General features: G+C 54.3%; 10 protein-coding genes across 10 annotated transcripts; 3 read left to right on the plus strand and 7 right to left on the minus strand.

Moving 5' to 3' along the window:
* Positions 1-1,132: 1,132 nt before the first annotated feature.
* On the minus strand, positions 1,133-1,728 carry J4E85_004619 (uncharacterized protein; the record flags this gene model as incomplete). The annotated part of the gene is made up of 2 exons (XM_051468874.1): positions 1,133-1,551; positions 1,632-1,728. The coding sequence occupies 2 exons, from the start codon at positions 1,726-1,728 to the stop codon at positions 1,133-1,135; spliced, it is 516 nt and encodes a 171-aa protein (XP_051327089.1).
* Positions 1,729-2,999: 1,271 nt separating this feature from the next.
* On the minus strand, positions 3,000-4,660 carry J4E85_004620 (uncharacterized protein; the record flags this gene model as incomplete). The annotated part of the gene is made up of 2 exons (XM_051468875.1): positions 3,000-3,336; positions 3,462-4,660. The coding sequence occupies 2 exons, from the start codon at positions 4,658-4,660 to the stop codon at positions 3,000-3,002; spliced, it is 1,536 nt and encodes a 511-aa protein (XP_051327090.1).
* A 2,219-nt stretch (positions 4,661-6,879) lies between these two features.
* On the minus strand, positions 6,880-7,860 carry J4E85_004621 (uncharacterized protein; the record flags this gene model as incomplete). Its single annotated transcript, XM_051468876.1, has 1 exon — positions 6,880-7,860. One exon carries the CDS (start codon positions 7,858-7,860, stop codon positions 6,880-6,882), a length of 981 nt encoding a protein of 326 aa, XP_051327091.1.
* Positions 7,861-9,153: 1,293 nt separating this feature from the next.
* On the minus strand, positions 9,154-11,710 carry J4E85_004622 (uncharacterized protein; the record flags this gene model as incomplete). The annotated part of the gene is made up of 5 exons (XM_051468877.1): positions 9,154-9,671; positions 9,721-9,941; positions 9,993-10,416; positions 10,467-10,646; positions 10,696-11,710. 5 exons carry the CDS (start codon positions 11,708-11,710, stop codon positions 9,154-9,156), a joined length of 2,358 nt encoding a protein of 785 aa, XP_051327092.1.
* A 492-nt stretch (positions 11,711-12,202) lies between these two features.
* Positions 12,203-12,890, plus strand: J4E85_004623 (uncharacterized protein; the record flags this gene model as incomplete). Its single annotated transcript, XM_051468878.1, has 3 exons — positions 12,203-12,429; positions 12,589-12,744; positions 12,803-12,890. 3 exons carry the CDS (start codon positions 12,203-12,205, stop codon positions 12,888-12,890), a joined length of 471 nt encoding a protein of 156 aa, XP_051327093.1.
* A 212-nt stretch (positions 12,891-13,102) lies between these two features.
* Positions 13,103-14,493, minus strand: J4E85_004624 (uncharacterized protein; the record flags this gene model as incomplete). Its single annotated transcript, XM_051468879.1, has 2 exons — positions 13,103-14,353; positions 14,404-14,493. The coding sequence occupies 2 exons, from the start codon at positions 14,491-14,493 to the stop codon at positions 13,103-13,105; spliced, it is 1,341 nt and encodes a 446-aa protein (XP_051327094.1).
* A 261-nt stretch (positions 14,494-14,754) lies between these two features.
* Positions 14,755-18,193, plus strand: J4E85_004625 (uncharacterized protein; the record flags this gene model as incomplete). The annotated part of the gene is made up of 9 exons (XM_051468880.1): positions 14,755-14,790; positions 15,112-15,208; positions 15,256-15,588; positions 15,636-15,762; positions 15,850-15,885; positions 15,935-16,019; positions 16,068-16,113; positions 16,164-17,980; positions 18,038-18,193. The coding sequence occupies 9 exons, from the start codon at positions 14,755-14,757 to the stop codon at positions 18,191-18,193; spliced, it is 2,733 nt and encodes a 910-aa protein (XP_051327095.1).
* A 414-nt stretch (positions 18,194-18,607) lies between these two features.
* INT6 (eukaryotic translation initiation factor 3 subunit E) lies at positions 18,608-20,020 on the minus strand (the record flags this gene model as incomplete). Its single annotated transcript, XM_051468881.1, has 3 exons — positions 18,608-18,821; positions 18,876-19,471; positions 19,520-20,020. 3 exons carry the CDS (start codon positions 20,018-20,020, stop codon positions 18,608-18,610), a joined length of 1,311 nt encoding a protein of 436 aa, XP_051327096.1.
* Positions 20,021-20,247: 227 nt separating this feature from the next.
* J4E85_004627 (uncharacterized protein) lies at positions 20,248-21,021 on the plus strand (the record flags this gene model as incomplete). Its single annotated transcript, XM_051468882.1, has 2 exons — positions 20,248-20,359; positions 20,411-21,021. 2 exons carry the CDS (start codon positions 20,248-20,250, stop codon positions 21,019-21,021), a joined length of 723 nt encoding a protein of 240 aa, XP_051327097.1.
* A 432-nt stretch (positions 21,022-21,453) lies between these two features.
* On the minus strand, positions 21,454-22,850 carry J4E85_004628 (uncharacterized protein; the record flags this gene model as incomplete). Its single annotated transcript, XM_051468883.1, has 3 exons — positions 21,454-22,164; positions 22,260-22,568; positions 22,647-22,850. The coding sequence occupies 3 exons, from the start codon at positions 22,848-22,850 to the stop codon at positions 21,454-21,456; spliced, it is 1,224 nt and encodes a 407-aa protein (XP_051327098.1).
* Between the last annotated feature and the right edge of the window lie 2,941 nt (positions 22,851-25,791).

The raw sequence follows: 25,791 nt of genomic DNA on the forward strand, positions 1-25,791 counted from the left end.
AACCAACACCTAGTCGGCATTCAGCACCAGATTTGACAACAACAAAATCCCACCGTAGACTATATTAGAAGTCAGCTAAGGCAGGCAATGTCTGCTGGGAGGTCTATCGTAATATACTCCAGGTAAGAGAGGCTCCTTCGAGGGCAATGAGAAGTCGCAAATCCGTTACTAGTGTTCTCTTTCCTTCAAATCAATAGTCTTTTCCTACGTCTTCGCCGAGTCCGTTTTTCTCGTCTCATAGCGACCTGCGATCATGTTCGCTCGTACTCAGACACACTCACGCCACTTTCGGGCAAATCCGAGCCAACCCACAATGTCGCCGTTCTCTCTGGGCGGAACCGCTAACAAGGCTAGAGACTATCAGAGTCCATCTGCTTCTTCACAATACCCACATCTATCGTCTTATTGAATATTCCACGTGGACATGGACAGCACATACCTCGCAAATCATTCGGAGTTGCACGTGTGCAAGCACGCAAGGTCGAATGAAAGGTGTTGAGGGGACCCGAAACATCGCCGACCGACGCGCGTATGATTACTTGAGGAAAACAAGACGCTGACAAAACGGCCAGAAATCCGCGATTTGACCAAGAGTGCGCTCTGAAGACAGGGTGAGCTTTGGTGGATATGTAGGTTAGGTGCGTAATTTCATCCTGCCACGCAGTCAATTACAACGACGTATCTATCTTCACGTTTAGTCATTGTCTTACCATTACGTTGCTACATTCGAGATACTTCAGATGAATTTCACGATCAGGTTGTAGGGTGAGGATTCGCGAGACCATGTTGCATTCGCTTCACCAGCCAGAATGCCGTCGTAAGAAGCATGAGATACTTATCAATAGAATAGAAGACATCACATTACGTCGCCAGTGGGAATATTCATATAGAACGGCTGTCATTGCTCTAGCTATAAATACAGTTCGCTAGACGCTACCCTCAAAACGCCATGCTCCAGGGATCAAAGATTACTATGCCATGTTTGCAATCAAGAAGAGCAAGAATAAAAAGACAAAGCCCCCAGTGCCATTGGTTCGGCGCGTGGAGGCAGAGCTGCAGATGGCCGATGACCAAATCGCTCGAGGTAGAGTCATGACCAGGCGTACGCCGTGGGTGTCCCAAGCGCCGCGACTCAAACGCCCTTGATCGCAACGGTGCGCTCGCTGTTCAGCTTATCCGCATTCCGGTCGTGGCTCTCCTTCTTGCAGTCCTCGAGTCCGACGCACTTGTGGTCCTCGAGCATGCGATGACGGCTGCAGTGTCGGCCTTCGCAGAAGCCGCAGTCGCCGACGATGGGCTGGGCGCGGTCCTTGCAGTCCTTGAAGGAGCAGCGGACCTTCTTGGGGGGCATTCCGCCGCGCAGAGGGAGGGCGAGGTGGAGAGTGGAATTGGGTCCGATGGCGTAATCAGCCAGGGTGGTGTCGGGTGACGAGAGGTGCTTGCCGGCGTGGACGATGCGCAGGTCCGAGGGAGCGGAGAGGTTGGTGCGAAGGGCGAGGAGAGAGCGCAGCGTGCTTATGGATGTATTTGAAGGGATTGTGAGGGGAATTGCTGTGCACAGTGTTAGCCCTTGCCGTGACTTCATGATGCGCCTGGTTCCGAGCCTCGGAACGGTGGCGGCGACGACTTACTGTTGCTGCCGGACACGGTCTTGACGAAGATCTGCATCGTCTCCTCGGCTTCCGAGCTGGACGAGCTGATGCTGCTGATGCTGGACGAGCGGCGCATGGTGACGGTGTAGAGACGGTGGAGAGACGGTGGTGGAGGGAGTGGTCTGGGAGAGTCGTGAGGGAGCCCTGGGTGAGGCTGGGGTGCTCGGCGAGTAGTGATGACGCTGCGGCGCGGCTAGATAACGGCGATAGTCGACGGGGTAGAGAACAGTGTGTACGAGAGGCGACAAGGTGTGTGGTATGACTAAGAGTGAATAGTTCAGCAGCAGCAGGTGTGGGTGACAGATGGAGATCAAGTAGGTGAAGGTGACGCAGACCGCTTCTTAAAGAAAGGCAGATGGAGCCCCATGCTGTCACTGGTGCCTCCACGGCTTGGTCCGACCGATGGCACTGCTAAACTGCACACGACTCGAGCCGATATGCGTTCGCAGCGCGTCTTTGCCTCCCCGATGCAGGGCGGCGGCGACTAGCCGAACTTCTTCCATGGTATTCCATATCCATCACCATCACCAACCTCTCACACTCTCACCCATCCACCCGCTGCTTTTGTCGCCAGTCTTGCCTTTGCCAGAACAACGACGTCTCACGTGTCCGATGCGGTCGTGCATATACTCGCACCCCATCCCTCGCCCGAGTTGCCTTTTGCATGTGACACGTATCGCGCGTCCGGTCTGTCTGCCACTTGTGAAATGCAATCTAGATCGCGTCTCATGCATACCCTCGCTTGTTGCCGCTTTCAGACGTGTAACACGTGGACGACAGCGCCTGGCATTCTGCTGTGCCGGATGAGGCGCTGAGCCCGGCCTGCGCCAGTGTTTACGATTGGCCCTCGTCGTGGCGCGTGCATGACGGCTATGCGCTGTGTGAGGCTGCACGACTATCGTCATAAAACAACGACACGCATCCTTGGTGTTGAGTATCGCCGCCTCGCGTCGATTGGACATGCTTCGTTACGACATATGCACAAGGCCTAATGCTCCGACTCGCTGCGGCCCTGCCGTTGATCATCTGGAGTCATGCAATCATCCGCCCATCATCTATCGTCTGTGCCACTACCGCTTGGATCGGTGCGCGGTCGGAACCTTGGTACTGGAGACACGTCCATCGATTTGTACGCCTGCATGGTCAAACACGTCCAAACATGGGCTTTCCCCGCGCATACGTTATTTCCGTCATGTCACAGCATTGCCGTTGCTTCTAGAAGCGTTTCACAATCTTCTGCACCGCTTTAGAGTTTGTACTTGTGCATCTTGGCTTGTTCGGCGTGGCAAATACCGCCTTACACTAAATATCAATACGCTACTAGTATACACCGCTTCCAACACCCGCCTACAACATGCTCTTGGGGAAGTCCTTCATCGCCTGCCGTACGCCCAAGTCACTGAGAATCTCCTCGGTACCTCCAAGAATAGCATCAAACTTGTACGTGCGGTGGAACTGCTCAATCACCCGGCCCATACCACCTTGCGTAATTCCGCGACCTCCGAAGATGTTGACGGCTTCATCTGCAATCTCGTGTGCAGAGCGAGTGGCGAACGACTTGAGTAGGCCAATAGGTCCACCAAGCAGCTTCGATTGCTGAGCGTACGACATGTGCGTCATCTGGTAGGCAATAGATTCTAGCCATGCTTGGTTGGCCTCGACATGTGAGATCATCTTTGCAAGCCTGGAGTATTGTCAGTAGCGTTCAATCGGATTTAGCTTCAGCGGTGCAAGCAAGGTAAGGTAGTGAGGTCTCATCCGACGGATGCACTGATGGGACAAGAAGCTATCTTTGGAGGCAATACTCACTTCTGACGGATGGTGGGTTGCTCTATCAGCTTCTTCCCAAAGACAATCCGCTGGTTGCACCACTTGAGACACTCCTCGACAACGGTTCGCGATTGTCGGATGACGGCGCATGCCATCATAAACCTCTCGTGATTGAAGTTGGACATGATAACGACGAAGCCCTGATGCTCTTTGCCCAACAGGTGGTCTACTGGTACCTTCACATCATTGAACTCTACGTATGCGGTGCCGGCGGTGGTGGAGTAGCTCGTCTTGATCAGCTTAGTCTCGACGGCCTCGTCACGCTCGATGAGCAGGACGGAGAAGCCCTTGTCCGTCTTGCAGCCTGTGACGAAGTAGTCGCTGAACATTCCGTTGGTGATCCACTTCTTTGTGCCTCGTACGATGTAGTGCTTGCCGTCTGGTGTCAAGGTCGCAGTGGTCCTAATGCCGGCGACATCTGATCCAGCAAAAGCCTCGGTGATGGCTAGGCACATCTTCTTCTTGCCACTCAGCACCTCGTTGACCACACGCGTCTTCAGCTCAGATTCAGGCATCCACTGCAAGACAGCTGTCAAGCTGATGGTCATGCCTGCCATGTTGCCGTCTTGGAAGCCACGCGCGTTGGCGCGTACACCTTCCTGTGCCTGGATAAGATCATGGAGGTAGTCAAACTCCTCGCCCTTGACGACACCCATCAGGTTCTTGCCGTGAAGATGCTTTCCAGGCCCAAGGCGCATAGCTAGCATGTCGTTCGCGGCCATCTTGTCGATCAACTCCTGGCTGATGTATGTACCATCCTTCTCCTTTTGTTGCGCCTCGGGCGTGACGTGTGTGTCGACGAACTTGCGGACCTCCTTCTGCAGCGCGCGATGGCTCTCCTTGAAGTAGGGACTCTTGAACTGCGGTCGCAACCACAATGGCTCCGCGTATGGCACTGGGCTCAGGTCGCCAGGCTTTCCGACAATCACTTCGGACTTCTCGCCCTCGATGGTGCCGATGCATAGCTCCTGATACTTGTCAAGGACCTCCTGTCGGTGTAGGTTGTAGAACGCCGTCGTCGCATCTTGGCCGGCTACTTGCTCGAGCACGACGGAGCCGCCAGGGTGGGCATCGACGAACTCGCTGAGGTCGTAGACTTTGTGGTCGATGATGCACCAGAGGTCTTCGGGCGTGTTGTGCGAGGCGACCGAATCGCGGGTGAGGGAGGCGTGAGGCATGTCGACGGTGTGTGGGAAGGAGGCGACGGGTGGAGGAAGGTACGACCTGATGCGTGGCAAGAGGACGTTTAAGGGACCGTAGGACGAAAGGAGAGCGAACAGCAGACGCGACTACATTATGGGTCTCTAGACGTTTGGCCTCGGTCTACGAGATGAGCTAGCCCTCTCCGCGCAGCGCTCCGTCTTTGTGTGGAGCAAGAGCGCCTGCCTGCAGACAACGTCTGGGGAAGATGCCGAGGCATAATGTAATCGCCTCTCCAACACCGCCCATTGGTTGTAGAATTCTCGCGGCAGTCCAGCGGCAACCACACTTCCTCTGTTCTCTCTAACTGCACCTTTGTTTCTTAGTTTCCGTCCATGTGACACGCCACCGACTGTGCTTTCAACTCCAGCTAATCACAGCCAAAATTGTGGTCACGTATCCAGAAGCTCGATTGTCCAGCACAGTCTTCACACGCATCCATCTCTCGACATTGTGCAACGCACCAAGGAACACTGTATCGTTACTCAAGTACCTCTATCTCGCCAAGGTGTCAAGTGACTCTTCGATTACAAATGTATAGTATACGTCAATACCTCGGTGAGCTTGACTTGGCTGTGCGAATACTAGTCGCCTCTGGAACCCGTTAGTCAATTGATCACTGCCACTAAATCGGCCACCGTGCCATCTTCTGAGACGCGATCCGTGGGTCTCTGTGCGTACTTCCATCTTGAACCTTTTTGCGATCTGGTACTGGCAGAATAGGTATCACATTTTTCTTCTTCGCAGCGAAACAATATCTACACGACGACTTCACAGTTTATTCTGCGTACTATGACAGCTTCCGTGGAATCTTCTCACCAATATATTTGGACTTACTAGGCGGGTGCAAAGATGATCATAGACGTCGGAGATCGCGCCACGATGGAGGGCCTCCATTACATTCCCGTATCCCTATCAAACGTTTGCATTACCTCCAGGCCCGCGTCATACCGACAAGAACGTATCTTCGAAGGGAGTGGGTAGTGTTGAGGCGTAGCCGCGTTGCTCAGAAGCATGATGACATGCCACCAGATATCCGGTCGCAGATGAGGCAAAATGGAGTATTGTAAAGACTGCATTGTCAGTAAGGTCAACACACGATCCTGATCACTGCTGTTGTGGCATAACTCGCAGAGTTGCCAACAATGAGGTCGTTTGCGATAGGACATGCGAAGCACATGTATCCAATGATTTCTCTTTGGGGACATTCAACGCAAATAACCTGGTCTCTTGCACTGGATTGTATCATGAGCTCCAAAGTCCGCAAAATCTCTTATAGATTCGAACCAATTGCATATGGCAAAGATGAATGTTTTGACGGATAACGTTAAACGTTGCTATCAGAATCGAGAGAAAAGTTAGTAGTAGATACCACAAACCCATCTTACCCATTCCTCCATCGACAAATTCCCCAAGTCCCACGCATCTCCATCTCCTCTCACCATTACCGACCCGTGTTATTTACCCATCAGATCATCGCCCTAAGAAAATTAGTGTTGGTGAAAGCAACCTCATCCGCGTCGTGCCCCTCACTCCTCACCCATCTCAACAGAAAAAAAATGTTTGCCCCTCCACCCCTCCTTCAACATCACCCCGCCATGCCCCTCGTTTGCTTCCCTCGTTTGACCTTCTGCCCTCTGCCCCTCCAATAGTGCCGTAATCGACAACGCTTTGCTCAACTTGCCCGATCTGGTAACGTCACGCTGTCGCTCCCGACGCTGCGCGAGTGAAGGGCGTCATTTTGCCGTTTCTGCCTCATACATACGTCCTATCACTTTATTTTCGTCGCAGATTCAACATCCTCGAGATTTCCTTGACTAGAAGCTGTCGTGTGTCGAAATCGCGATAGCCGTTGTGCGTTCTCGCGCCAACGCATCTTTAAGTTTGGCTTGATTCACACATTCGCATGGACACTTTTAAATCGAGCAGAGTGCGCAGCAACCGAGAAAGCCAGCTCTGTACTTTGCGAGTCTTCTCTCACGTATGCCTGTGCCTAGATTATGCTTCAAACATGTTTAAAGGGCAAGTGCATTTATCGACTTGGTCATGAGAATCATAATATTTGGGTATCTCTCGTGTTCATACCGCCGACAAACAAATATATCTACACGTCTATAGCAGCTCCTGAACATCGTCTAACTGCCTTGATAGTAATCTATAGTCGTAAGCGAATTGGCTGTCGCCCTCATGCGCCGTCTCAGCCCTCGAGTTTCGCCAGCGCCTTCCTCAGTTCATCCTCCCTCTTCCCAAGCACAGGCAGACCTCTATCTACACAAGCTCTCTCGAGCTCTTGCTTCCCGAGAGCTGCCCATCCGCCATCGCGTTCAATCAACTTGTCGTCCGTCTTCAAATACTCCAACTTCTTCCTGACATTGCGCTGCAACAGGAACTTGGGGGCTGTGACAGGAAGCCAGTCGAACAGCGCCGGATAGCAGTCGAGTTGTGCGGCGGTAAGCGAGAGTTCAAAGAGTGTCATCTCGTTCCAGTTCTTCGTGGTGACTGGCATGACTTGTCCACTCTTTGGCAGGGTTACAGAAGGCGTGTCAGAAGATGTGCTGCCAATAGGTGGTCGATCCCTGCTCATCAGTCGCATGGCGTCTAGAGCGATCCTTCTTAGCCGGTCTTGTCGCTTGTCTTCGCGCTTGCGTAACGCGCGCTGGACCTGCTGGGGTATCCGGCATGCCTCTGGAATGACGGGCGTGATGTACATGACAACAAGTGGTAACCACTCTCCAAGTAACAAGACCAAGAAGCCGAACGCTGGCAGTCTCAAAGTGTCCAACCTACTCCTTTGCACAATCTGCCATTCCGCCCTTGACAAAACCTCGGTTATATCTTTGTTGGGTGTTTGAGCGGCCTTTTGGCGCAGCGTCTTTGCAAGTTTGGATGTTTGCCGGACATGCGATATGCCCGTTTTGTAGAAAGTAAGGTATGCGCGACCGGCGCGATATAGCCACTTGACGACGTTCTGGTCTGGTGTTCGTGCGGGAACAGATATATCGGGGGCGTATGTGAACGGTGGTGGGTTCAGTTTCTCTTTCGCTCGCAGTGTGGGGACGGTTGTGGCTTTCGAGGTGGGTGTTTGCGCGGGAACGAGAGGGGAGGACTGAGGCTTTCTGGGAGAAGTTGTCTTCGTGGGTATATTCGTCTTGGTTGCTTTGGCGGGAGAAGGTGGCATGGCCCCGCCATATCCTGTGGTTTTCACCGGCGCCGCTGTGGATGAGGCATACGCCCTCCTTTGTGTCTCCCATCGTTTTGTAAGAATCCTCCTCTGTGTGGTATTCCTCGATCCATCATGCCACGTCTGACTTCCCAATGCCGGCGCAATGGCACGCATGTGTACACCGCGGCGGCATTGTAGGTTTGCGACGACACCATTCAATCGCGCCGGTACGACCAAGGTAGAAAACATCGGCAGTGGTTTCCTGATCGGGTGGTTAGGGACGTGACTCTGCGAATGCTGAAGTACATGTAGCCGCTGAGCGAGGGCGGGCTCTAGTGGTGACGTTTCTCATTCGTAGGGAAAGAAAAAACTGGGTCAAGCTGATCCCTGTCCGCGCGCCTCCGACACGCGACACGATGTCATCACACCTCGTGTTTGCACTAACTCGACTTGGTAGACTAATGACCGTCGTGATTGCATGATGTACATTTAAAGTCGTCGCTATGATGTTGAGCAATACAGCGAAGTCTGAATGATTTGAAATGTCCTGTCTATGCCGTAATGGACGCCGCATTCCTTCGTCAATTCCACCACTGGCTGCGCCTGATCGTACCCATATCTACAATAACGTAAAAAAGCTTCAAAGCGCCAACCAGCCCTCGATGACCTATGAAAACCCCTTGCACATATGCGTAGCATCCATATTGTGCGCCAAGTAACACCTCGCAGAACGCTAAATCGGATCAGATAAGGAAAGGAAACACCATACGTTAGGACCAAGGAAACTCGTAGAAGATACAGGAGCCGGGCATTGGCAGGCCAGAGAAATGAAAACGAAAAGGGGCAAAACATGAAAAGCAGTTAAGAATCGGACCAGGGCCTCGTCCAGGTTTGAATTCGCACGTCAACCAGGGGGTAGGCCGCTAGAATCGTGAGTCGCGTGGGTACGTGGGTAATGAACAAGTCGCCAGGGAATTGTCGCAAGGGTACTCCATGGTGTTGTTGCGTGGAATGAGGATGCGAGGGCCTTGGAGCTTCACCAGTTATGGCCAAAGCAGATAGCACGGGTCCAGAATGGGTTATTGTCTGTTCGATGAGCTGGCTCGTGGGAGATACATGGCTATTTGCAAGGGCTGGGTAAAGGGCGCAGTCGGGTTTGATCGGTTGGATATACACCATGTCGATACATGTGTGGAGGGAGCGGTATACAGGATTTGGGCTATTGTAGTAATGTCGAGTTTATCTGTTGGAAAGGTTCGAGACAGCCGTGTTTGCTGTCTAGGCTTCTGGAAGTACGGAATGGGACTTTTAGCGTTGATACTGAGCCAATTGGGCCATGATCTCATTCATATCCGGCGCGGGGCCAGCCTGAGTAGGTGTCTGCACTGGTGGAGCGACAGCCTGGCTCTGGTTGGCGAAAAGAGAAGCAAGCGCGGGGAACTGGTTGCCCAGCTGTGCGAGATGCGGCTGGGACTGAGCACTGAAGCCAGGTGTTTGCGCAGGGCTAGGCACTTGAGCTAGCAGGCGTGCAAGATCAGCGTTCAATCCCTGGTTCGGCGCGGGTTGCGTATTCTGAGGCATATTATTGCCGGACATTGCGCCGAGGAGCTGAGACAAGCTCGCACCGTCGAGAGATGCAATGAGGTTAGAGATGTTCGGCTGACTGGTCGGCAGGGATGGGAAGGGGTTGTTTGGCTGGGGAAAGTGCGGGGGTAGGGTCTGAGCGAAGCCGTACGAGGATGATGGTGGCAGGACCGGGCGAGATTGGCTTTGTTTGGCATTGTTGACGAGGAGGCCAGCGGTCGTGGGGTCAAGATCGGCATATTCTGGGCACATGAGTCAGTAATCGCTCATGTGTATCATAAGCAATCGTACCGTTGAACTGGACGTTGTTTGCACCGCCACGTCGGTCGAATATCTGGACGCTAACTTTGCCCTTGGTAAGGCCAGTAGTATCAAGCCTCACAATGGCCAAAACTCCCTCAAGGATCTGTCTTCGAACTACAGCTGGTTCAGGGAACCGACCACTCAATATCAGGACATTACTACGGAGATTTTGCGAGCGGAAAGTATCCTCGACGTAGCGGATGAAGTCACTACCACTGGATTAGCGACCTTGATATATTAGCTGTTGGTTCCGAACTTACCGAGGGAGACCTTCGTTGAGCACAAGAATCTGGATGTCAGGCACCTCGTGGGGCAATCGGCGCCGCAGGTCCAATCCATCCTCTGTGTAGTCGCGACGCGGGGACGGGCTTCTGTGCCTGCGCGGTGGTGTTCTGGACCGGCTACGGTATCGCGTATCAAACCTGTCTCGGCTTCTGTCCCGTGATCGTACACCCCGAGGCGGGGCTCGCGGCGATGGCGATCGCATGGGCCGATAATCGTCCCGATCACGAAAACGTCGATCTCTAGGGGACATGGAGTTTGGATGCCCTACATAACGATTGTCCCTAGGTGCCGGTCCTGTACCGCCCCGATTGTAATCTGGCGAACGTGAACGTCGACGCGGTGTTGGATTCGGCGGCTCGATCTTCTTCGTGTTGCGCTGTGGCTTGGAGATCTCAAGGTCTGTCATAGTTAGTCGACTGTCCAGCAGCAAAGTGATTGACACGACATACGCATCTTCCTGCCGCGCACTGCCTGGCCTTGCTCGGCATCCAGAGCTCTGCGACATGATTCCGAGTCCAAGAACTGGACAAAGCCATATGCCTGTTTGATTGATATCTGCGCAAGCCTGCCGTGGCGGTAGAAACGGTGGAAGATGTCTCGCTTGGTAACTTTTTCGGTGGGGAGGTTTCCTAGGAATCGGTTAGGCGCATCCTTGGTGCAAAAACAGTCTCAGCTCACCAATGAAGAGACGCGAACCCATGGGAAACTGGTCCCATTGCCCCTCCGTCACAAACTTCCTCTCCTGATCCAAAAACTCCTCGTATCTCCTGTTGACCTCGGGCGGCCACCGCTGATCCTCATCGTCGGGCGTTTCGCTACGATCACCCGGCTGCTGCTGAGCCTGACTGGGCGTCGAAAAGTCCTGACTCTGCACGTTCAAGGGCTGAAGGGAGCCATTGCCTCTCTGCTGGGCAATGGGAGCTTGCTGACTCTGTGGATGATAGGATCTGATGTCATCGCTGGGGTTATAGTTGGGGTGCGTAGCGGGCTGTTCTTGGGTGGGTGGTCGAGCAGGAAGACTGGTGGCCGAGGGCAACGACGAGGCATGGTGCTGTGTCTGCGGCGACTGGGAGGACATTTGTGCAGAGGCATATTGGGCTGCAGGCGCATTGTTGGCAGCAGGTGTCAGAGAGTCCAAGAGGGCTTGTACGTCAACATTGGAGCCAGTGTGCGCGTCAGTCTGGTAGTGAGCGCCTTGGGCAGACTGGGCGGGCGCTTGCTGAGCAGCATAGGCATGGTCATGGGGGTATGGGTACGCAGAAGAAAGACCTTGAGCAGCCGGCGGCGGCGCGTCAGTGGCCGACGCAGCGCGCGACTGGAGCTGTGCGGTGAAATTCTGCATTGAAGAGGTATCATGCGGCTGCGTACCCATGCCGCCGCCAAACGCAGCCGACTGCGCGAACGCCCCCGGCGCATCGTGCCCTGCCCCTTGTGCGCCTATACTCTGGAAGCTGGCGGTCGAAGATGGGTCGGCGAAGTACGGCGTCGACGTGTTCGCGTTCGCGTGGGAGTTGTGGGCGGGCGCGGCAGAGTCGTTGCTGTGGGAGACATGACTATAGTTCGCATCCATGTGCTCTACGAGGATGGGGATGTTGGCGGGCGACGGGACGTTTTGCGGGCGCGGGCTCTCGGGCGTCAGCGACTGGTGCCGTATGTGCTCAGCTTGTTGCGGCGGACTCGAGTTGGGTCTCATGTAGACTGCGGAGCCAGAGCGCAGAGCTGGCAGACAAGGCGTGGTGAAGGGAGTCAACTCAAAGCATCTACGAAAACGCACCGTCGCGACAAGGGCTGGAGAGCTGCAGGTGGAGCACTAGGAGAAGACGAGCGATGGCGGGGCTGGCTAGATGCTACCTAGGTATATGTGATGGATGAGGCAGACGCGACAGCCACAGGCACAGAAGCGAGAGCGGGCCCCGTAAAAGTGGCAAGAGACGGTGGTGCAGTCAGGAAATATCAAGAAGAGAGATGTAGTGCAGCAGATGTTGGGATTCGGCGCCGCATCGACTCCGAGGAGCCTGGAATCGAGAACTTGCCTGGCTAAGCTTCGTCCACGTGATGCGTTTTAGTCTGCTTCTAGCGTCCGTTTTATGGTTAAAATGGTCATGTTGATCCTAGCTCGAGCTATTGCGGTTGCGACATGATCTCATCTTGACAAAGGCCAACGTGAGCAATTTGCGCAACCGTGATGCTGCGACGCTTCATTTTTCACACGCTAGTCTTCCCTCCTGCGCCGTTGCCAGCGGTGCACCGGATAATATACTGTCGAGGGCATAGCAGCAGTGCCACTGGCGACGAGGTCCAGGCTGCACGCGCCTGGCTCGCGGAGCTCCATGCAGAGACGATCCCTTTCAAGAGCATTGGCGAATTGAGCTTCAGCAGATCATCAGGACCGGGCGGTCAAAATGTAAACAAGTATGACACACTACACCACTTTTTAACACGGCGCTATACTAAACAGGCACCAAGAGTCAATTCTAAAGCTACGTTGAAGGTGCCTCTCGACGCGTTGCTGCACCATATCCCTGCAGCCCTACATGGCGAAATTAGACGTTCTCGCTACGTTGCTGCTAGATCCAATGCTATAATAGTCCAGGCCGACGACAGTCGAAAGCAGAGCGACAATGCTCAGAGCTGCTACAGGCGCATATACGAGGCCATTGCCCGAGCCGGACAAGATGCTGTGCCCGCCGAGACGTCGGCAGCACAGGTGCAGCGTGTCAAACAACTGTATGTCGTCGCACTTCCGATAGCCCAGGCGACGGCCCGAAAGCTGATAAGACGCCAGACAGAAGGCAGATAACGAGCGCCGCCTCAAGAGCAAGAAGCAGCAGAGCGCTAAGAAGACGTCGCGACGAAGCCGGGGTGACGAGTGAAGCGGTCTGCGGGGAAGCGGCCTGCCACAGCACCATAGCTCAGCGCAACGTGCAGGTGACGTGGTTCTACCGTTGAATCGTAGTGCATCTCACGATAGTGCGAGCATGACTGTAGCGGTGTAGTGTGGCGTGCCCCCCGATAAGAGATAGGAAGAATACTTGATGCACGAGTGCTCGGTACGATTAGTCTGCTGACCAAGTCCCTTGATCCTTCACGTTTCCGTGACGGCAGAAAGTTTCTGGAGCGTTTCATTCGCAGCCCAGTACTTGATGCCTGTCTGAGATAGCAACTTTGCTTCGTCTTTCTTCCCTTGCTTCCGCAGCAATTCGCCCAATCTAGCAACCTGATCGCCGGATCCTTGACCGTCTTCCATCGCTCGCACATACTTGCGGAGTGCTGCACGCGACGCCTTCTGCAAGGACGAATCGCCATCCGCGAGTAACCGATGCAGAGATAACAATTGTCGAACAGCGACTTCGGAGATGGAGGCAATCTCCTTGGGATGTTGCTGAACGGTAGAGCTTATCAAGTCCAGGGCCTTGCTCAATGCAAGGGCAATCTCCGGGTCGCTTGGGTCGCAGCTAAATAGTAGCATGCGGAACCTGCAGATGGCAGTTTCAACGGCATGGGGAGAGTTCTCTTGCAGGTAATCTAGCACGTGCTGCAAGATGCGTGGTATGCAGGCTAGCTGACTAAACTCGGCAAACATGTCGAAGAACTTCTCCGCGAGTTTGGGCTTGCCCTGGAACTGCTTCATGGCGGAGTCAAAGACTGCCAGTGGGATAGCACCAGTGAGCACTGGCGCAGACGCCAGGTTCTGCAGCGCCACCTCGTCCACACCATCGTCCTGCTTCAGGCTGGGATTTACATCCTCTGCCGTCACTTCGGGAAGCGCAATCATGTCTTCGTCGCCGTCCTCGTCTGTGCCTGGCTTCTTTGTACGATCAATGTCCAGACCGAGAATCTTGCGCCGACCAGCGATCTTGCCAACGTAAATGGTCTCCAGCTTTGCGTATTCCAGCCACATAATCTCAGAGTTCTTGCAGAAGCGTAGTCCTCGCTGCATGTAGCTTCGCGCATTCGTAATGTCCGCCTGCGTATCCATGAAGTAGTTGGCCGCGAGGATCCATATGTCGGGCTTGGTGGGGTGGAGTCGAGCGACAGATGTGAAGATGTCGTTCAGCCGCTTGTATGCCTTGTCCTTGCGCGCAAAGTCGATGTACTGCATCCATAGCACCAGGTCGCCCGAGAACTTGCGCGTGGCCCGGTTGTAGAGGAAGTAGATGGTGCGCTGACCGGAGCCTTTGTACCGTACACCCAGGCGCTTTATTCGTTTGCGGCGGAGGGCGTCGACGTTCTTCTCGAACTCAATGTATCGCATGTAGTCTTCGGGGTGCGAGCCGCGTGCATTGATAATGTGCTCGAAATCCGAGCGCTTCTTCGCTATGGAGCTGATTTCTTCCTATGGCATGTTAGCGAAGCTGGCGTTGCGCGCATGGCGGCCTAGCATACCCGTGTGAAGATTTTCTTGCGCTCAAGCTCATTCAGCTCGGTCGCCGACTGCTCGAGGTAGAAACGCGCCTTGTCACTGGGTCCGGCCATGTTTGCGCGTCCGAGGTGTTGCTGCTGGCAGAGTTGGGATAGAAAAGTTAACTTCTCTAGAAAAAAGTTAGGCTAAAGTTGCTCCCGCGGGTAGCGCCTTGGCCTACGGACCTCGGAAGCGCGAACCCTGGCCATTGCAACCTGTGGACTTCAGGAGACGCGCGTGTTGGACTGCGCATCATCAATTCTCGACGCTCTTTTGCCGCTTTTTTTCTCGTTCAATGGTCCAGCGCTGCTGAAAACCTACCTGAATTCTCTACCATGGTCAAGGACAAGGACGGCGACACTGTCGCTACGGTACGCGCAGTCCGGCCTCACCCCCGAGAGCTCCGCATGCTCACCAGATGTAGTTCAATGGGAAATGGATATCATATTCGCATACCGCCATGGCCTACTGTACGTCCCTATGTGCTTGACGGATATCAACGGACTAACAAATCCCCAAGGTGCCTTTGTCGGAGCCCTCATAGTCGGAATGTACGCTTCTCACTCTCTACTACCCCACGACGCGGCTGAACACCCACAGATGGCTACACTACCACAAGATTGTGCAAAATGAGTTTTATGTTAGTCCCCGAGGACCACACCAGGCCCAGAGCCAACCATTGACGTGCCCAGGGTTACCCAGATGAATGGTTTCCATCCGTGTCCGCGACCATCGGCGACCGCTACCCGGAGCGTTCGGTCTTCATGCTCTTCATCGCTCTGACCTCTGGTATGGAACGAGACACAGCGCACAAAGGCATATGCTAAGCTTTACAGGCCCAAGATTCGCCCTCGTCGGCCTTTGGTACATCTTGACCCGCCGACCCAACTCGTCCCTCCCCAAGTTCATCGCTGGCGTTGGCATCTTTCGGACCTTGACCTGTGGAGGATGGACATATGTGACTTCTACCGACGACCACGACTGGCACGACATTTTCATGATTTCATACCTGGTTGCGACGCTACCGTGGACCCTGGGCTGTGTTGCTCTGAGCCCTAAGAACCCCACTGCCCTCAAGTACCGAAAGGTCCTTGCTGGCAGCTTCTTCGGAACCCTGGTGCCGTTGATCTACTTCTTCATCCAGCACAAGGTGCACCGAGTGGCTGGAGGTACGTTTGACAATTCCACTGTTTTACCATCGCTAACGTCTTCACAGCGTATACCATCTACGCTTTCTTCGAATGGGCACTGGTCTTGCTCGATGTAGGCTTCGATGCCGTCACCATGATCGAGTTCCAGCACTTGGAGGTTGTCATAAAGGATGTTCGAGGTGTATCTCGCCTGTACGTTCCTCGTCTTCCAATATAGATAGACACGCATCACGAATCTATACTTCTTATGGACACTTTCTGATAAGACATGTCTTGTAGTGCGGGCTCCAAGTCGACATCCGACAGTATCCAGGAGTAAGTCACTACTGCTTCCCGAGGCTCTGCGCGTCACTGACAGGAGCAGAAAAAACAAGGAAATGAGCGCGACCTTCTCAGGTGCCTTTTCTTGGTTCGGACTCATCTATGCCGCTGCAGACGTGTACAACGGCGTAAGTGACATTGCGCGGTGGCATTGGACGTGACTAATTACTCTGTAGTTTGTCTTCTGGTCCATGCTGACTTCACTCGGTGTCTGCGTCTGGTGTATGTTCGAATTCCCCTGTGCGATCGGTATGTCTGCTGATCATATTTAGACTTCCCTCTCTGGCACATGGGTATCTCTGGCTACGAGGCCTTGGTCATGTGCACCGTCACTCCCTTCTTCCTCGGCATCAAGCCCCTTCGCTATCTGGCTACTCGCTACGTCTGGTTCTTCCACCTGCTCTCGCTCTCCGGACTGCTCGCGTTTCTTGCCAAGACACCCGTCAACCGACTCTTTGCCGTTGGCTTCGGTCTGTCAATGTCATGTATCGCATGGTCTGCCACCTTCTATGCCGAACGGTCTCAACCCCACCGCCTTGAAGCACGCATTTCCGCTTTTGCTATCGGTCTGATCGCCTCTAGCATTGCGAAGTTTGCCTTTTGGACCAACAACCCGATTTGGCCAATCATGCACGAGGCAAACGGCGGATGGAACAGGACTGGATTCGTAGTAGCTCTCATCTCGATGCTCATATCGACCAGATCTACCGCCAGTTCTGGCGCAGATGTCCCAGCTCAAGGCCCTACCAAAGGTTCTTCTGTCTTTGCGAGCTTTGGCCTGGCGGGTGTTATGTTCGCCATGCACTCGCTCCTCTCCGATTCGAGCACGATGATCTCTTGGGTATGGGAAGGCTACCCTGTTCGGGGTCCACTGGCTGTACCCCACGGCACCCTGACTCTCCTAGCCATGGGCCTTGGTCTCATGATTGGACTATTTGCGCCCAACCTCTCAAGGTCATGGGCCTTTTACGGCATAGGCTCTATCGGTGCTGCCGTTTTGACAACCACCAGCCACTGGACTGGTTTCTATGGAGCCTTGGTCCTCGCCATGTACACCATGGCAGCAGCACCTGTTCTCATTGCCCATGCGGCGCGCCACTCACCAGGCCGCACATTCGGTCTCGGATTCTTGGTGTACAACTTCATGGTTCTGTTCCACGTCTGGGTAGTAGCGTACGCGTTCGTTCCCGGCGGACCGCTTGTTCGCGAGCACACAGACTGGGTTATGACAGCCATGATGCTCCAGATCGGTGCCGGTATCTTCAGTGTGTCCGCTCAACCGCCAGCACTCAAGAGCTACAAGGGCAAGGCTGTCATCACGGCAGCTGCCACTAGGCAACGATCCTACTACCTCTACGTTCTAGGTGCTCTAGAGTTGATCGCCATTGCCACCGCCTACCTACGCTTCCCGTCTTATGACTACAAGCCGTATCACCCGGAGACCAAGTCCATCACGGCTGGCATCTGGACCATCCACTTCTCCCTTGACAACGACATGTGGTCTTCAGAGTACCGCATGCGTGACCTCATCAAGGAAATGGAAGTCGACGTCATCGGACTCCTTGAAAGCGATCTGCAGCGCATCATCATGGGCAATCGCGACACAACGCAGTTCCTCGCCGAAGATCTAGGCATGTACGTCGACTTCGGCCCAGGACCCAACAAGCACACCTGGGGCTCAGCACTACTCTCCAAATTCCCCATCGTAAACTCAACCCATCATCTTCTCCCCTCGCCTGTCGGCGAGCTTGCTCCGGCCATCGAAGCTACCATCGACGCCTACGGTGAGATGATTGACATCTTCGTCTTCCACTCGGGTCAGGAAGAGGACCCCGAGGATCGCCGCCTACAATCAGAATACCTGGCTGAACGCATGAAAGCCACGCCGCGTCCCGCCATCCTCCTCTCGTACCTTGTCATCAAACCCGGTGAGGGCAACTACAACACGTACGTGGGTGAGAAGAGCGGCATGAAGGATATCGACGCGTCAGACTGGGACAGATGGTGCGAGTACATTCTCTACAAGGGCCTGAAGAGGAGTGGATATGCCCGTGTTTCCAGACATACCATCACGGATACCGAACTCCAGGTAAGTCTTCCTTCTGGTTGTCTAGCGTCAGATCAGTGTGCTAATCATGTGATGCAGGTTGGTAAATTCGTCGTTGGCGAGCCGGAGAACGGAAACGAGCTTCTGCACGAGTCGCAGGTTCCTGCCGGGTTGAGGTTCCCGGAGCTGTTCAAGGGTCAGGGTGTCAGAGGGCATAGGTATCACGTCTTCAACGAGCCCAGATACTATGCTTGATCTGTGGGCATGGACTAGGGAGAGCAGGGGTGAAAGCAAGTCTATCGAGTAGACTGAAAGTGTATGATAGGTTGAGGAAAAAGTGAATATAGTGTTCATTGCTGATGTTGATTCTTGGATACTACTCATTTCGCATTCACTACTTGCACAGCGTTTATGCGCTGTTGCCCAGGAACACAGACAGCCCTTTTTAGAGCCATGGTAGGACGCCAATACCCATGCATGCAGTGCGCGAGCCTTGCCCACGCCTGATTCGTAAAGCGCCAAATGCCGAACCCAGACTTTTCGATCATTCCTTCATCCCTTTCATGATCGTCATCGTGTCCCCCCTCATAGTCTCCCCGCCTCCCCAGAAGCTGTTAGCTTCCCCCCGTATTATGAAACGAACGAGTTGACCGGCTGTAAGTGTAGCGCTCATTTCGCAACAGCGGCGCTCAGGACCTGTGTCCTGAAGAAGCCTCCCTTTGTCCGCTCGATGACTTGTTGGTAGACGGACTGTGGTGGGTGGTTCATGACGACTGTGCCGGCTTGGTAATCGATCTTTGCGTCTACGCGAGTGTCGCGGATGAGGTTGACGATCCACTTCTCACCCTCGTCTTGTGAAAGACCAAGGCGGGTCGAGAGATCCCTAGTTGTGAATTAGTACGGATTTGGAAGTGACGAGAAATGTAGAATGACTCACTTGATGTCGATTCTCTGGTGGATCTTGCAGTAGCTCTCCGAGATGAGATGTCTCGCTGAGTCGACAAACAAGTCTGCGGCGCCCAACAAGAAGAAGTCGTTCTTCAAGATCTCCTCCGTCTCGCTGAGCTTCTTCTGCGCCTCCTCAAAGTCAAAGTCGATGTACAGAGCCTTGATGAAGTCGGTGACAGGGTCATTGTACTCGTAGCCTTCTTGTCGCACGATCCTGATGAGATCCTTGAGCTGCTTCTGGTACTGGTTCGAGTTCCTGCCACGGTTGCGGCCGGTGATGACGGCAGCAGCGAGGTAGCGCAGGATCCACGGGCAGTTGGTCTGGATGGTGTTGATGTATGCGGGGGAGAAGAACATGTCGGTGAGGGTTTCGCGCGAGGATTCGTGGTTGAAGAGGGGGAAGAGCGACCAGTGGATCAACCAGGTGCGGTGCTGGAGCTGTGCGAGGGGGTTGTTGAAGAGGCGTGTGTCGATGATCTCCTTGAGCTTGTTGATCTCCTCCATGGCCGAGTCCCAGTTGACGGAGAGGATCTCGCAGGCGAGCTTTCCCCAGGTGGCCTCGCGCTCCTTGTCGCCGTCGGTGGTCTGCTAACGTTAGTAACCAGTATGCCGTGGGGCTGCATATAAACGTACCAGAACGCGGAAGCGGTAGAGCAGCTCAGCGGCATGTGGGTAGACACCGCACGAGTACTGGAACTGGCCAAACTCGAGCAGCTGGTTGATCATGTCCAAGTCGACGCCGTGGCTCTCCTTCAGGTATGCCAAGTTCTGCTGCTTGTCGCTGCGCAGGTTGGTGACGACGTTCTCGTCGTCGAGCAGGCCGCTGATCTTGCTGGTGGCCTCCTCGAGCTGGTCGCGCTTCTTGAGGACCTCGTCGCGCTTGGTCTTGAACTCGTCGGACATGTCGTCGAGGCCGTGGACCTCCTGGTGCAGCTGGCCGACGAAATCCGTCATGTTGGTGGGCTTGAGCAGTTCGAGCAGCAGCTTCTTCTGCTCGACGGTCTGGTCGGCGTCTTCATCGCTGGAGAAGTTGAGGAGCGGGTAGACGAGATGGCGGTCGAGGTTGGGCATGAGCTTGGGGAGCAGCGAGTACTGCTCGGCGACATTTGCGCCGGTTGCCGCTGAGTCCGCCATGGTGGGTGGTTGTGGTGGTGGTGGGAGGAGTTATGGCGATGTCGAGCGTGGTGGGGTGGGCTCGGAAACGAAAAAAGCAGCCGGACTGTGCGCGCGAGGACCCCAGGCGCTACTTCTGGAGTTGAGCCGCAAACCATGGCCGCAGCATTCACCCCACGGCCCTCGCGACACATTTCTCGAACCTTGGACACGTGGTAGAATACTTTCACCGGCACCGCTGCATCACAATGCCTCGCTTGCAGTCTCTCGTCCCGCTCCTGCGCCCATTGGCCGCCCCAAGAGCCATCGCATGCCGGCCGCACTTCCGCTTCTCTACAGCAACAAGATGGCAGGCTGAGCGTAAGCTATGCATTCTTCTAGCACGATAGTACACCAATTGACCCTCAATAGAACCCCCGCCAGACTCCAAGCCCATCGTACAGCCATCCCTCCCACCCAACGCTTCTTCTCAACACCCGACATCCCCCCAAGAAGCTCAACGCGCCGCCGACCTTGCCGCAGCAGAGTCTCTCACCGAAGGCGACAGCGCGCAACCACCCGAGCAGAAGCCGACACTGCCCTCCAAGCACCCCCGGTCCGACAACAAGCCAGAACAGACACCCTCGCAAGCGAAGCCCGCAAAGGCCGATGACGTCGCGCCCAAGCCCTCGACCGCGCCCGCAGACACAGCCGACACAACATCGACGCTCCAGAAGAAGGTCGCCAAGAAGCCAAAGACACCGCGCGCACCCAAGCTATCTCTACCACCGCCCAAGTACGCCGTCTCGAGATCTGCGAACAAGAACCTGCCCATCTACACCGACTACAAGCGAGGAGGCAACTTGCATCTGACGACGGTACGAAAGGTCACCGGCGACCTATCTGCTCTGAGGGACGAGCTGAGAGTCTTCTTGAATAAAAAGAACGAGGACGTCAAGATCAACAGCGTGACACAACATGTCATTGTCAAGGGACATCACACTGCCGAGATTGCTACATTCCTGAAGGCGCGGGGCATGTAAACATAAACAAGAGAGGGATTTTGTCGCGTGAAAAACCAATGTATATATCATGTTGTAGTACAACTTGTACCATATGGGAAAGAGGGTAGATGAGAAACGTTGGCTATGATTGCTCAGCCAGTATAATGAACTATCCCGTTGCATCAGCGACATCAAGAGGCAGAAACCAGCTGGCTTGCACATCACCATCATGTTGTATTCTCGAGTCAGAGGTGTGAAGCCTGAGTTCCATTGCTACTATGGACGAGATCTAATCTATACCCCAAGCGTACTTGTAAAAGGCTTCCGAAATTTCCCTGCAATTCATTCCATGTCTCAAGTACCGTGCAGAACAAGCTTCTGATAGGGGTCAGTTGTATCCTGTAAAGTGGGGGTAGACTTATGTCTTACCACGGAAATCGCGCGGCGCGATTAGTGAACCTAGACAGGCGATCAAGGAGGAGGGCAGCAAGTCCAGCACTGACCAAAGTAGCACTCCCAGCGGCATGGCTTGAAGTTTGTTGCTACGTTGGCGGATGATACGTCGCTGGAGTCGCTGGTGGCGCCGCCCATGTCGGGCATGCAGACCGCCCAGCACTGACCGAAATAGCACTCCCAGTGGCACTTGATCTTAGCCTTTGAAACAGGGTCGTTGATCGCAGTCTCCTTCTTCGCTTCTTCATCACAGACCAGTCCGCAGAGCGACTTGTCCGTGTTGCAAATCTCGCGGCAGACCTTGTGTGGAATGTCTGGAATGTTCTCGATGGCGGTTTCGGTCCCAGCTACTGGCTCAAGAACGGACTCGGTCCAGCAACTATCAGAGGTCAAGTCGCAATGATAGAGGAAAGCATTCTCGACATGCTCGTTGTTCTCCAGTTGTGTGTGGTTGGCAGTGACGGAGATGGACGTGTCGGCATGGAGCTCGGTCTCGTCGATGACAATCGCGCCGCTGGCTGCATAGGCAGCTACTCCAGCGACGTCGGTACACTGGCGCGTGCACGTCACATGGAAGCAAATCCAGACGCATTTCTGTGCAGCTTCTTCGCGCTTAGTCGCTGGAGCCACAGAAGTAGCAGAGATGTCGGCAACAACACCCTCCATGGTGGCGGCGTCTGATGCATCGACCTGCTGAGTCTTGTGGCAACTACGGCTGCACACGTAGCACTATGAGGCTGTCAGTCTATCTTCTCTCGCAATCAAGACGGCTATGAGAGGTTGGCGCGCCATCCAGAAGATAGCGCACCGGAATAGAGACTTACGTCGGGATCGTTGCACCGTATGGGTCGACATTCTTCTTCGGTGAGGTTGTTTTGCTTGCAGAACAGGTTGATGTATATACATCGGTAGCAGTTGGTATCAGCAAAGACATCATCACCGGGAATGGCGAGTGAGTTGTCGCGCTTAGCCGCTGGGGCCACAGAGGTAGAAGAGATGTCGGCAACGGCCGCGTCAATGGCAGAGATCAAGGCGTTGGTGGAGACAGTATCCGAGACATCAGTAGGGACATCGACGGGTCCAGCGACAGCATCCCCGATCGGTGGACAGTGTGGATTGCACTGTCGGCACATCTATATTCTGTTAGACCTTGCCTTCGCCCAGCTCAACCCATCTCGCCAATGCAAGCAAGAAGGCGGGTGAAGACTTACCAGACTGAGGCACCACAGTGTGTCGCATTTGTACTCGCTGAGCTTCCTGTCCTTGCAAACTTTGCCAATCGAGGTTACGCAAGCCGGACAGTCGAGACCAGCAGCTGATACTCCGGTGGAAGCAGCGATGGGTGAAGCGGAGGTCATTGCGACCAAGCTGATGAGGAGGAGAGCGAGCATCTTGAAGAGATTGAACACAGCCATGGTGACGGTTGGAGCGGTGATTTCCTTGTGTGGGTTCAAGAGGAGGTGGGGAGGGGAGAAAGAATAGAAGAAATAAACAAAAGGGAAGCACAGGCCGGAGCGGATCAATGCAAACGGAGCGTGAGCGTGACTGAGGAAAGTGAGGTGAGGACCCGCCGAGGATAGAACGTGTTTGCTGTGGTCACTCGGTGCAGTGAGCCGGTGTGCGAGCGCGCGGGTGCGGTCTCGTAATTGGCCCAAGTATCCCCGTTCTAGGGTACTACTCGAGGTGTGGAACGCGGGGGTCGAAATGTGAAGGTGAAAGAGAACGACAAAGGAAGACAGACTTGACAGAGTATACTTGCTTGAGGACTAATGGACTAACCAAATGACTTGCGAGTCTTCACGCCTCTGGTCACCCGTCGATACATCGCTTAGGCCGTCAAATGATCACGGAACTGTTATGGCTTAGGGCTAAGAAGCCTCCCCATATATTTTCGATAGCTGCCATGACTGTTGCATCTTCTTATCGCGCTGCGGCGTTGATTGGAAAGGCGAGCGACCGTTGAGGGAAGTTGAGCCGCAGGGTTGGGCTTCATCGGCGCATCGTCACATGCACACTGGCTGATCATTAGTAGTCTGGAGTATGACACTGCTGCAAACAATACTTTGTGCGTGTAGAACATACCCCAACGTGCAGTCGCGGATTACAATCACATGGCAAGCGGGTCTTGACGCTCACGTTGCCGTTGCCAATGCTTCCACAATCGTACAAGCCTGCCTATCCACGCGACAAAACGCGTTTTAAGCGCCAAAGACTACAACATGGGTTCTGCTGTCCCCTGATGATCACACCCTGATGCAATAATGTCCGTGTATGATGCTGTAAAGTTTCTCCTCACATGAGCGCTCGTCCCTTCATCTGCTCTTGATGGGTGGACGTTGAATTTACGTTTAGGCTATGATCAGCCATACCTACTTGAGCTGATCCGATACTCTGGATCCATGTGGCAAGAGGCCCGCGGGGGAGTTATCCCCACTGACAAACCACAGGGTGGTACTTAGCGCGAGGCAGTGGTAGGACCGACTGGTCCGCGGAGCATGCTTTCGCTGGACCAATCTCGCCCCGAAGCATTCGTCTCCGTTCATCGCATGCCAGTCTTCGAAAGTCTCTTGTGGATATAAGTGGGCGTATCGAGCGGTTGTGTAAGGCTGCCTGCGTGGTGGCTAAGAAATGCCATCATGGTCCATGCGGTTTCGCTAAAACCCGATCTTGCAAAGAGAATCCGATCCTTCCGCACCAGTGTATGGTCTACTGCCGTGCGATCGATGAGCTGCATGTAGTCTTACGTAGACACGTAACGCGCTCAAAATCTTGCAGAGCATATGCTATGCTTGTAGCGCTGTATTCGGCCGCCTTAGTTTTTTCCCTACTCCGTTCCTGACACAAAGTCCCCTACGAACCTCTCTCCGCAGGTGTTCTAATTATACCTGGCTACGTCTTTTTCGACTGAACGCACCCAACGAAGCTGCTGGCGTGTTTTTGCCGTCAGCCACAATGAACATCGATCACGAATCGACTGTCTGCAAATCATTTATAGGCAGGAACGGCAATGGCGCTTGTCGGTATGTCTCTCGTCCGCCGTGTTCTGAATCTTCTGATGCGATGTATGCTAACACCTACAATATGCAAGCGCGGTCACCAAACAAGGATCTGTAGGCTTTTTACATGGTAATCCTGCAGATCGAATTCGGCCGTGTACGTGAATCGGGTTCTAAGAATGGGTACGATCGCGACGGTTCAGTGTTCGTGAAGTTGCTGCCGTTTCGTCAGTCGGTGGACTGCTGCTCGTAAGCCGTGGTACGCAGTTGGCGAATCTGGCTTTGAAAGGTGCTCATAGGAACTTGGGACCCTCGACGACAGCGGGTGTCCAGATCGCGCCGGTGGCGTCCGCAGATGAAGTGCAGAAGCAAATCTGTGACCGTGAGATAATAGGAAATATCAGCTGGATGGCGCCTGCGCTTGTGAAATGTGGCTGCGATGCCGAATCTCCATTATCAGGCTCGGCCTGAGCTGGCACCTTTGCTGGCATCTCACCTTCCGCGCGCTCCATGATCCGGCTCCGGGGTTTCCAAGTCATTTCTGAGTGTGCGGGGACGCAACTGCAAAGGCTCAACGGTACAGGGTCCTCTACCAAGGGATCCGCCCACATTTCATGCATTCGGTTCACCGTCGAGATTCGTACGTATTCTCGGCCTGCGAAGCTCACGCTAAGCAGTGTTACTGTGGTGTCGCACGCTTTCACTGCTTGCGGAACTCCTGTCAGTCGGTCTTGAGTGTATGGTCCGGCTGTTCTCTCTCGGAAATTCGTTGGGTGCCACGTCTGGCCCGGTGCTTGCGATAGTTGGTCATTGCAGGTACGGCTAAGGAGTGTTGCCAGCGGGCAGGGTGTGTGGATGGTCTCGGCTAGGACGGATTCGTGTGATCGGGGAGTTCGTGGGCGCACGCGTGGACGGCAAGACAACACGAGCGTTGAGGATGGCAGTCTCGTCAGGGTGCGAAGGCTCTGGTTTCCAACGTCGAAACGAGGTTCTGAACTATGCTAATCTGAGCAACTCTTGGCGATGCAGTTCGAGAGGTAGGTCAGCAGCCCCGATGCGGATGCAGTCTGCGCTTGCTGTGGATCGCGACCCAGTACAGCTGAAGAGTAGTACTGGTAGTTCAAGAAATACAGCAGCCTTCGTGCTGATGAGCTTCCTCAGGTAGCTATTTGACCTGCTCGAGACCTCGATACGAATCAGTCTTTTTGGACTAGAATCACATCCGGCGGCCAGTTGTCAGAGTATTTGACCGATAGACTGGCGGGACTGGGCTGATCCTCGAGATCTTTGGGCAGATGCGGCCCTGCGTACGGGGCACACAAGACACTGGGTGCATAGCAAAGTCTCAGCACCCGATACC

This window comes from Alternaria conjuncta (assembly GCF_024043145.1).
Source record: "Alternaria conjuncta strain BMP 0040 chromosome Unknown scaffold_6, whole genome shotgun sequence".
Classification (NCBI taxonomy): domain Eukaryota; kingdom Fungi; phylum Ascomycota; class Dothideomycetes; order Pleosporales; family Pleosporaceae; genus Alternaria; species Alternaria conjuncta.